Raw genomic sequence first — 11,692 nt, 5'->3', positions numbered from 1 at the left:
AAGCCATGAAAATTCAAAGTACCAGTAATTGCTTGATAGTACTATATGTGTGAAATAATCATCAAATTATTGACTCACCTGTAAAAAAAAAACCTTGGAAGCAATAAAACATGCTTTTCTGTCATCTTCCTTCCCTCTTACTGAGTCATTCCCATTCTGAACTAAAACCCCTAATACGTAAGTTGATCTTCATAGCAGTTTCTAAAGGCAGAAGCATGACTCGTTCACGAGGGTCAGGCCCTCTGAGCCTTTGCCCCTTTGGGAAACCACACAGAAGTAGCAGTGATTATATTGTGTGAGCATAACACAGACGAGTGCTTCAGTCAGTAGGGAAGTTCCAGAAACTAAAGTTCATCTGTTGGGACGAATGAGCATTTTCAGTCTGGTCATAGAAACACAAGCTTGGCTAGTAATAAAAGGTGAGCATGCACAGAATCAAAACTCTGCCATGTATTCGTTCTTAACCCTTTTGATTTTATTGTAAAACCTACTTGTCACTAACAACTCTAATAATTCATTCCATTGAAATGGCAAATTGGTTTTTGGGTGCGTGTGGTGCTGAAGATGAAACTCGGGTCTTGAGAATGTGAGCTATACCCCTAGCCCACAAAGTTTCATGTTTAAGGACCTCCCCACCACACATATGCTCAGTCTCTCCCGCAGCGCACTGCTCTATACTAACAGCAGCTATCTATTTTACAGCTAGTTAACTGGGGAAAGCATTTATGAAATTCCTGAGAATGAATTAAGTTTTCAGCAAAGCCTTAAACTTTTAACAGATTCATCACAATAAGAAAAAAAATTAAAGTTCTACTATTAGACCAATTTTTACTATACAATATTTCACATAAATCATGTTTTACATTTTTCTAATTACATACAGCAAAATCTCAAATCAATACAAGGATGACAAATAAAAAGATGCATTATGTTTAGCAGATGCAAATGAAAACACAGAGCAGTAAACTTCAAACAATCACATCCACTCTATCAGTGAACAGCCGATAAGGGCATTATAGAGAAAATCATTTCTGAATGATTTTTGTGGACAAGTTGTGCTTTTTATTAATTGTGCACTTAAAAAATGACCACTAAAGAATGATTTAACTTACTTGCTGTCCAGATACTTGAGAAAAATTATTATATCATTAATGTGGTTACCAAGCACCTAATTTTGGAAAGGCTTCATAATGTATGTTTTCTTTTCAATCCCTCAGCAAAGACATCAACCCCCCCAAATTAAATTAAAGCTTATTGTTGACAAATCAATATCAATGAAAATGATAATATATGCAGTGCTGAAGTGTGTATCACAGCCCATTGTAATGTGGACCCCATCTTTTATTGATGTGGTCAAAGGTGTGCGAAATCCACTGCTGCTCGAGGACTCGGTATCGCTCCTCACAGATGTAGAGAGGTTTGCCTCGCCTGCAGCACAAACGAAGAACAGAAGCATTAGGTTACACAGCCCAACCGGGCTTTCATGTGCATTTCTTCTTTAAGCACACTGCAGCATAGATAACTATGATTTTATTTTATGGGGTCTGCATTCTGGATAGGAAAAATATCTCTAAGCTAGAAATAACTATGTAAATTAATGATTGTCAGACTTTGTAATATTTTAACAGTTATAATTGTAAAACCAAGCATGGTACACTGGCTTCTATGCTAGAGTTTCAGGAAAACACCTGACACATCCAAGCAGGGCTGACCTAAGGTCCCGGTCCTCTTCTCCATGAGCATCCAAATAGACGGAACCCCAGAGGCAGAAGCGGTGGCCTCGGATGATGATAATCACTGATGCATTGATTAAAAGGAAAATTCCAGTTCCGGCACCACAATTCTGAGAATGCTTTTAAAAAATTAAAAATATAACAATGTACTTTAAATAAAATGGCCTTTACAGAAAAATCAACATCTCTATTAACAGTTAACAATATAAAAACTATTTAATTGTAAAATAAGATTTCATCTATTGAAGTCATAACCTCAGCCCCCACAGCTGGTTAGTATATTGGGAAGAGTCTGGGTAAGCATCATGCAGAAAGCAGCTGTAGCTCACCTAGCTCAAGGCTTCAGTGAAAGAAAACTGTTTCCCAACCCGGTGAAAAATAGGCAAGAGAAAGGAGAAGTGGGACTGTACTTAAGAAAGGGTAAACAGCGTGGGCTTTGCCTCTGGATGTACTGTTTGACTCAGACTGCAGAGCTGAAGGTTTCACTGCGCCACACTCCCCGGGCCGGGCTTTACGCCCTGCCTGCCAGTTGCTTACCAGCACACATTCACAGTAACTCTGCTGCTTGCAGCACAGTCCTTTCAGGCATACAAAAGTGCCGCAAACAAGGCAAACAGCTGGATCTTTAGGAACCTTGGTGCAGACACTGCAGGTTTTCCTATGGTAGTACTGAAAAATGGTGTTGTAATTCTCAGGCAACTGTAGCAGGTGTGGTAATTTCCATCTTGACTCTTGGATAAGCAAAACCTAAAACATAAAAAAAAAAAAAGTCAGTCATCAGCCCATGTATACTAAAATTACACATTCAATTTTTAAAAGGGTTTTATTTAGAAATGAAAATCTGCCTTCAAGAATGTGATTTACTCACTAAGAATCCTTCTTTTCCCATTTTATAAACAACAAAAAGTACTTTAGAAATTATTATTGTTTATTTCCATACAGATTTCAATTATAACATGTAAAAATTTATAGTAAGCACCCTAAAAACATGTTATTTTTAAGAGAAAAAATATTAGTTTCACTTAACATGCATGAAAATATATTTGTAAACATTAAAAAGCATTAAATAAAATTGCTAAACATTTTCTGACACCAGGTCTTGACCTGTCACACATCAATGATTCTTAAGCTTTTCATTAGCAGAAGTCAAATTGTAAGTCATTATTCCTATTTTAATGTTTTATATGAATTCTCCTTCCTACAATAGGTAATATCCATATAGTTTAGGCTGTCAAGGTTATTTGTGTCTGTAAGTGCTAGCCTATAATTCTTCTTATTCACATAGGAAAAACTCCATGTTACTTAAAGCTCCCTGCAGGGCAAACTTTATTTATTATGTGCAGTTGTAAAGGGGGACTAGAAATATTTTTTCTGGATGTTACTCCATTCACAGTATAGTTGGATATGTTATTAGGTGACTAATTTCTATAATACACTTTCTAGGAACCGGGAAACTCAAAGAAAAATTTTAAAAAATTTGTTCTGTAAGGTCTTCATTAAGATATATTAAAAAGCTGGGTGGTGGTGGAGCATGACTTTAATCCCAGCTCCTGAGAGGCAGAGGAAGGTGAATCTCTATGAGTTCCAGGACAGCCAAGGCTATATAGAGAAACCCTGTTTGGAAAAAGCAAACAAATAAAGATTCATTAAAGAAACAAATACAATAAACAGAAGCTGAGCTCAGTGGCAATTGGGGATTCAGAGCTCATCACACTTGAGGCCCTGGGCTGAATCTTGTCCATAAATACAGCAATGATTAAACACAACACTAGAGATGGAGGAGGTTATGACTATAAAGATGATTTAGTAGTCAATCTTGTCGCAAGAGGTAAAGCCTCAAAAAGTGATAGATTCAACAGAAGGGTAGTAGGGCTGCCTGAGACAGAAGTAGCAGCAATGAACAAATTTACAGGCATTTTAAAGTCTGCAATGCACTTAAAAACTCTTTTGTGTCAATCTGAGCAAAGCAGCAGACGAATCGGTATAAATAATAACAACGGAAACATAAGCAAAATGGTGAAAGCCCTTGACCACCAAGTTGGGCAGTCTTCCTAAATATGCGGACAGTACCTAGATGAAATATAAGCAGGAACATGTTCCATGAGAACTTGAACATGCTGGTGATTTGCATCTAAGATCAGAAAGTCACCTGCGTGGACTCTCACACTAGTTACTTTCTCGACTTTTACTATCAGGAAATCAGTGTAGAGTTGCTTCACATCTCTGCTGTCTTATTGCCTTACTTTATCGACTCAAGGGCAACAGAACTACCCTGTGGAATAATATTTTCATCATATTATCCATTTCTCAGTTACCAGTAATTCCTTTATAAAGGCTGTATAGAAACCATGGCAAAAGCAGCTCCCCTGCTGCCTACTTTCACACCCTCACAAATCCCTGAGCAACCAAGCTGGCAGCATAAACCCACATTAAAAGTTAATAATCTTTTAGTTTTCAGTTCAAATACTTTGAAGAATGAGACAACAGTTTTACAACTAAGAATATAATTTATTAATTTTTTAAATCTTCCAACACTACTGTGACAGTTGTTTAAATGATTTAATCAAAATCTACTGGCTTAAGCTAAAAGTAACAACCAATATACCTTTTCAACTGACATAGTTCTGCTTTTTCACTACTCATGAGTCAGCTATTTCTTCAACTTTATCAGTTTAACATGCTGCCACACAAGACGTGAAATCTGAATGTTTCCATTGTTCTCTTTCCTGTAAGCACTGTCCCCATGGCAAGTGGCTTTCTCTTTCTCCATACCTTTCCTTGCTCTGCATGCCTCTCCGTAAATGATCTTATCTCACAACACCACTGAGTTATAATGTCAAATGCTGCAACCGGCCAGTCCAGACACGAGGCACTGATGAATGGGTGACCTGCTTGGTAAAAAGTTGGCAGAAGTCCCAGGCAGCTGGCAAGAACGGAAAATTCTTCTTCTTCCTTTTAGACATGAAATAGAAAAATTTCAAGATATTTTAACTGTCATTCTCACCAATTACTTGGGGACAAAAGGAAACTTTCTCTATTGAAAATAAGTGAAGGAAGCAGAAGTAACAAAAAGGGGAGAAGGGGCCTCCTATATTTTTTCCAAGGATCCTCTAAATATTTTTTCTTTAAAATTTAACTCCTACAAGTTTTCCGCCTGCTTCTTTTAACAGTTGTCACAAATCTGATGACTAGTTTACAGAAGTTAGCAGCTCTATAAACCCATGTGCACTGAGCTGAGTGTGGTGGGTAAACTTGTAATCTAACACTCAGATAGAAGCAGGAATGTAAAAGTTCAAGTTTGAAGAAAGCGTTTGAAGGCAGCTTGAACTATAAATAATGACACTATGCCTCAAAGCCCACAGGCTGGGGTGCAGCTGAGCGGCAGGGTGCTTGAAGGGCTCTGCATTTGATCACCAGCCCAAGGAATGGGGCTGTAGTGGACAGGTCGCCAATATAGATAAAGAACAAAAATCATAGAACTCACAGGAAGAAAAGCTAAATAAAGCTCTCAATACACATAAAGCAAAGTTGTTTTTTTAAAGAGTGTAGGAGGGGGATATTTTTTAATCCATAGAATGATCTGTCAGATCTGAAACTCTGTTCACTAATAAAACAGAGAAATGAGAATAACATATATTCTATAAGTTTGTTTTTCTCCTTTTTTGAGACAGGCTCACACTACATCATGTTGGCTGGCCTGAAGTCTCTAAACAAGATTGACCTCAAAAGTTTTATTTTCTTTCTGAGACAATGTCTCGAGTGCCCCCAGGCTCACCTTACATTCCCTTACTAGTTAAAACCTCAAACTTCTGGTCTTCTTTTCTATACCTCCCAAGTACTGGGGTTTTCTATCCCCACCCCCACCACCACTTGGAGACAGGGTCTCACTGTGCAGTACTGGCTGGCCTAGAACTCACTATGTAGATCAGGCTGGTCTTGAACTCACAAAGATCTGCATGCCTATGCTTCCCAAGTAGTAGGGTTAAAGGTGTGGGCCACTACATCTGCTGTAGCTCAGGCTGGCCTGTAATGCAGGATCCTCTTGCCTCTACCTTTTGGTATATCCTACCATTACATGCCATGACAATCAGCTACTCCTTTTAATTGCTTAGTCTACTATATTAACATGCTAAATTTCATTCATGTATTCCTAGATTTCTGGACTAGTTTTACACTATCATGGATAAGGTTGATAGAAGTATGCTTTTAAGTCTTCATGCAGATATATTTCTTCATTTTTTTTTAGTGGACATCTAGGAACACAGCAGCTCATCTATAAAGGAAGCATATACCTAATTCTGAAGAGATACTAAGAAATCTTTTCCAAACTGAATGTATCATTCTATGTCCCTACCAGCAGTGAATGACAATCTGGCTACTCCAAATCCTCAGCAACCCCTGACTATCACTTGTGGTGCTAATTTGGTACCATCGCTTGTGTTTGCTTGTGCTTCTACAATTGCCTATAAAGCAAACATTTTATTGCCATAAAAACCTAAAACTTGCCACACTATCTCACAGCTTCTCTTCTGAACAACATAACCTTTAAAAGAATATTAAAAGCATGTGATGCCAGTGATGAAAATATAAGCAGAATGATTACCATTCTTATTCAACTATTTGGCCTGAATTTGCACTATAACTACTCACCCATCCATAATTATCAATGTTATCAGAAAAAAAATAAGTGAATGCTAATAAACACAAAACAGTAAAACAGTAATATTAAGGACACCTAGTCCTTTGAGCTAGACTGACATGTCCTCATAGCACTGTTCTGCATATTAAGAGATATAAGTTTTCTACTATGTATCAGTATGATTTAAAAATTGGCCTGCTGTAACAAGGTCCCCTACTCTCTACCCCAAATTATATACCTGGCAACTTGGTAGATCTTCCCCAAAGAGGTGGTGTTGAAGAAGGCTGCTGATCCTGAGGAAAGGTAAACAGAAGGCCTGGATGTATTTTTCCACAGACTCAGGAGACCAAGCAATAGGACTAACCTACAGTTAAAAAAGAAAAATGCAAGGATTCATTCTGCAATAGCTTTTCAAAAGCTCATTCTTAGCGGCAACAATACAATCTAACATAACAAAGACATACCGCTGCACCCTCCTGGGTTCCTTCTTCACAATAAAACCTCCCTTTTGACAGTTCGCTTATAACAAAGCTCAGCAGCATGTCACAAGACTTTTCTGCATCACACGCATTCTGTGGGAAAAGTTAAAACATCAACTTTACATCGGGCACTGAAAAAAAAAGTTCACTGGAAATAGTCCCCTTTAATATAGTAAAATTGTAATTGCATTATTTCTCAAACAGGTGAACTTCATTTCTTCTAAATTCAGGTTAACTATGTACTGTAGTCATAAAATTGAGTAAGTGGTTAAAACTATCCCAATTATGTCTTTAAAAAAACAGAATTAATATATATATTATGTATGTAAGTATGTATGTATGTATGTATGTATGTATGTACATATATATCCCCCAAAAACTTCCAATCCTGAGAACTGATGCGGAAGAGGAGTTCCCCTGAACTAGGTAACACTGACTTAGAGAGATACTTTACAGGCAACAAATACAACAGATCTGAACTATAGGGAAAATGTTTGCAATCTGAAAAGAGTCAAGGAAAAGTGTATATTAACAGCCTCCTGACAGTGGTACAAATATTTTCATATGAAATAAGAAAATAAGGTCACAATGTTTACAAACTCCCTAAAGAGGTTTTCGAAAAGTTTAGTAAAAATATAACTGTGATAAAATATTTATCACACTATATAAGTAACTGCATTGAATAATGGCATATAGAAGAAGCTTGATAACCATTTGCATTTTTTAAGAAACGGAAAAGTTATAAACTAATAAGCTGGGTATAGTGGTTCACACCAGCACTCAGGAGGCAGAGGCAGGCAAATCTCTGAGTTCAAGGCCAGCGTGGTCAACATAGTGAATTCTGGGACAGGTAAAGCTGTTACACAGAGAAAACCTGTCTTGAAAAACAAACAAAATAAAAAACCTTTCAATAAAGATTTAATATCAAAGAAATGTATCTTACTCACTACTATATTAAAAAAATAGTATAAATTATAACAATGTATAAATCTAAAAAAAAATTCTATAGTCGCTGGATGTTGGTGGCTCCCGCCTTTAATCCCATCACTCGAGAGGCAGAGGCAGGCGGATCTCTGTGAGTTTGAGGCCAGCCTGGTCTACAGAGTGAGTTCCAGGACAACCTTCAAAGCAATACAGAGAAACCCTGTCTTGAAAAACAAAACAAAACAAAATTTATATAGTCATTATCTTTATTAACTATACCTTTAAAATATCTCTATATTTTAAATAATTTAATAAACATCAAAGAATTTAAGCTAGCCCTGAACTCTTCTTATTTTTTATTAATTAATTTTAAATTAATTTGCATTCATACATGTATGCAATCCATACTGTCCACTCTCATCTCCCGCCTCCCTACCATTCCTGTCAAGCCTCCTCTAGGGTGATGTCAGCAGTTAGGGCACGCTAGGCAAGCACTCTACCATTGAGCTGCACCTCCAGCACCATCCTGAATACTGATGGCATTCACAGCTGGAGAACAGAATCTGTTATCTGGTGACACTTGCTTTTTCACCCTCAATGTTCCATTCATGTTACTGCATTCTTTTCACCTAGACTGTGAATTCCAAAAGTCCATAACTATAATTCCCATTTTCCATAAATTCTGCGTCATAAAGAAACTCTAGCAACAAATAGGTACTGGCTAATGAATGGAATTTTTCTTGATAATCTAGGAACATCTGACCTTAGAGCTTCTGTTAATTTGGCAAAATTAGGCAAGTCACATTGTGAGAGCAGCTGTAAACTCAGGAATGTTTTCTACTTTACAATTAGGACATAACACAGTAGAAAACAGATGAGAAAACTTTAAATAAAAATTGGGTTATTAAAAAAAAAGCATATTCAGACAAGTTCTAGGGTCTGAAGCTCCAAAATTACCAGGTTTGAGTGAGTTCTTTCCTTGGTTTCCATCAGTGGACTGTGACTCAGGACATACAAACCAAATAAACCTTTCTTCTCCAACTTGCTTTTGGTCATTATACTTTATCATTAATAACAGTAACACTCTAAGACATGCAATAAAACAGTTTCTTATTTTTTCTTTCTTTTTTCCCTCATAGGTGTTCCATTTCCAATTAAAACAACTTTTAATTCATTTTGTCTCTCAAACAACCACTCTTGGATTAGGCTGTATCTGAGTGGTGGAGCACTCAGGAGGCCTGAACCCCCAGCACCACAAAAACAAAACAAAAGAATTCTCTCTCTCTCTCTCTCTCTCTCTCTCTCTCTCTCTCTCTCTCTCTCTCTCTCTCTCTCTCTCTCTCTCTCTCTCTCACACACACACACACACACACACACACACACACACACCCCATGCCAAATACATACTCTCATTCACTTCCACCCCCAACTTAAATGGCTTCGCAAACTATTGAGGTGAGATGGAATTCGGGGAGACACTACCTTTCTAAGAGTGCCAACGTGTTTCCAGGCTGACCGATCCTCTTCACTTCCCTTAACTGAGAGTGCTGCCAGAGCCTGTGTGTACAGTAGGGTGAAGAGTACCTTCACAATGCAGGTGAAGTGCTCTACAACAGGAAGACAACAACACCGTTTGTTTGGGATGCAGACATTTTGAACCCAAGAAAACTTCACATGTATATAGCTTTCCCTGCACTGTAATTTTTCAGCATGTGTGTGGTTAATAAAATGTAATTATAATGTGCTATATTTCCTCTATTATCCTTACTGTGGCTGTGACCAAAATTCATGACCTAAACAACTTAAAGGAAAACTGATGTGTGTCTCATCATCTCAGCTGTAGCTCTCAGCTTCGTTCCCCTTCTTCTCTTCCCACTGGAACTCAGCCCGTGGGATAATACTGTCCATTCATGGTTGGCTTCTCCTCCTAACAAATACCCTCACAGACATAACCAAAGTGTACCTCCGTAATCTCCTAGAGACTAGTTCTCACTATGTCTGCTAGGCAGTTCTTAAAAGTCAATCAAATTGACAGCCAAAATCATCCATCACACTTCCCAACAAATCCAAAATTATGAAAGCTCCTCTATTATGCAATTATGAAATACACCTCTGCAGAATGGGTGTCAGTGAGTATCAGTGTCTTCTAGAAGGTGCTCTCACATAGGCCTGGTAGAGCAGACTGTGATCCTAGCTACTTGAGAGCTTGAGGCAAAAGGATTGCAAGTACAAGGCCTACCCGCCCTGTAGAGTGAGCCCAAGAACAGCCTGAGCAATTAATGACCTTGCCTTAAGAAAGATCGGACCTTGGGAGGCAGATCAGTCAGTAAGGTGCTATGTATACAAACATGAGGTCCTCATTTCCATCCACTAAACCCATGAAAAGCCAGGCACAGAGGCACACATCTGTAACACCAACACTGGGGTGTAGAAGAGGGAGACAGGGCTCAGTGACCAGTCAATGTAGCCAAATTGTCAAGTTCCAGATTTAGTGACTCAGCAACCAATAAAAAGATCTTAACTGGGAAGCCATTCAGACACTACTTAAGTAGAGTTTTCATAAGCTTTTTTAAATTAAAAAGTAATCCACCAAGAGAAGTAACAGCTACTATAAATAGTATTTCAACAGGGCGGTGTGACACATGCCTTTAATCCTAGCAATCAGGAGGCAGAGGCAATCGGATTTATGAGTTCGGGCGGGGGAGAGAATTTCCTTTTTTTTTTTTTTTATCTTGTTTTGTTTTTTGAGGACAGGGTTTCTCTGTGTAGACCTGGCTGCCCTAGAACTCATTTTGTAGACCAGGCTGGCCCTGAACTCACTGAGATCTGCCTGCCTCTGCCTCCTGAGTGCTGAGATTAAAGGCACATACCACCACTGCCTGGCCTTATTTCCAATTTTTAGTAATTTTTTTCAAATCCTTAAACTGACAGTTTTTAAACCAATACAGCTCCAGCTTTCACATTTACTTGTATAACTTTATAATTATCTATTGATATTCTTGACTGCTGACCTACCTGACCATTACACTATTTCAGACAAATAACATTTTAAATAAATATTATGTTAACTCTTACCTGTATTTCCTACTTCTGCATAAAGATGAAATCTCAAAAGTAAGAGTGCTAATATTAACTGGGAAAACTGACTGACTCTAGAATGATACCAACAAAACCTGACTGAACCACATTTGCTTTACTGTGTAAGACAGGAAAATATACTGAGAATTGAAAACCTGAGTACTTACTGAGCTGAATATTTACTGAAACCAAATGCCTGAATATTTAATGACATGTGAATATCCTATTCTGTACTTAATATGCATTTTTCAGAGAATCCACAAGCCTCTGGAAATAGCTATTCAATAAACATCCAGTGATTGACTGGCTTGCTTACCTGAAGGTTCAATGCTTTGTGCAGAAGATAAGGAAATGGTACTCAAAGAATTACAAAAGCTCTTTCCTCATAAATTGTTTTAGAGCTAAAGTAATACAAAAGGCTCTAAGCTTCATTTTAGGATGAGGCAAAGATATAATGCAAAGGCCCTAGAGAAAGAGCATGCAAGAAACAGGATAGGATGTAACAGGAATAAATAAAAGACCCAGAGACAGACATTGGGTTAAACCTCAAGATCGGGGAAGTAAAGCAGCCGGCTACTAGTTCTTGCCTCTAGCTCAGGCTGAAAGGGCTGATCCTGTTGCCTCTCCTCAGTGTGGCTGGAGAGTAAATGCCTCGTGCTGAATACTTGCTCCAGTCATTAATACCCCTCTAGTGCTGGAATGAAAGGTATGAGCTATAATTCTCTTTTAGACTGATTTTATCTTGTGTAGATCTGGGTGGCCTTGACCTCACAGAGATCCATCTACCTCTTAATCCTGAGTCCTAGAATTAAGGGTGTGTACCACTACCTCCTAGCTTC

At 38.1% G+C, this 11,692-nt stretch overlaps 1 protein-coding gene across 6 annotated transcripts in view; it reads right to left on the bottom strand.

Moving 5' to 3' along the window:
- Positions 1–453: 453 nt before the first annotated feature.
- The window catches only part of Ubr3 (ubiquitin protein ligase E3 component n-recognin 3), a 143,733-nt gene continuing 132,494 nt past the window's right edge, over positions 454–11,692 (bottom strand). For all 6 annotated transcript variants that reach the window (XM_040745531.1, XM_040745533.1, XM_040745532.1 and 3 more), the window contains 7 exons: positions 9,258–9,382; positions 6,837–6,944; positions 6,611–6,736; positions 4,506–4,685; positions 2,271–2,480; positions 1,713–1,852; positions 454–1,428 (listed from right to left, as the gene is read on the bottom strand). In XM_040745531.1, the coding sequence (XP_040601465.1) occupies positions 1,311–1,428; positions 1,713–1,852; positions 2,271–2,480; positions 4,506–4,685; positions 6,611–6,736; positions 6,837–6,944; positions 9,258–9,382 (1,007 nt within the window). In that variant the 3' untranslated portion in view covers positions 454–1,310. The remainder of the gene's footprint in view (positions 1,429–1,712; positions 1,853–2,270; positions 2,481–4,505; positions 4,686–6,610; positions 6,737–6,836; positions 6,945–9,257; positions 9,383–11,692) is intronic.

The sequence above is a fragment of the Mesocricetus auratus genome, unplaced genomic scaffold (assembly GCF_017639785.1).
Source record: "Mesocricetus auratus isolate SY011 unplaced genomic scaffold, BCM_Maur_2.0 Super-Scaffold_100004, whole genome shotgun sequence".
NCBI classification, from domain to species: Eukaryota; Metazoa; Chordata; class Mammalia; order Rodentia; family Cricetidae; genus Mesocricetus; species Mesocricetus auratus.
Note: the sequence above shows the minus strand (reverse complement) of the source record. Positions and strands in the feature narration are given on the sequence as shown.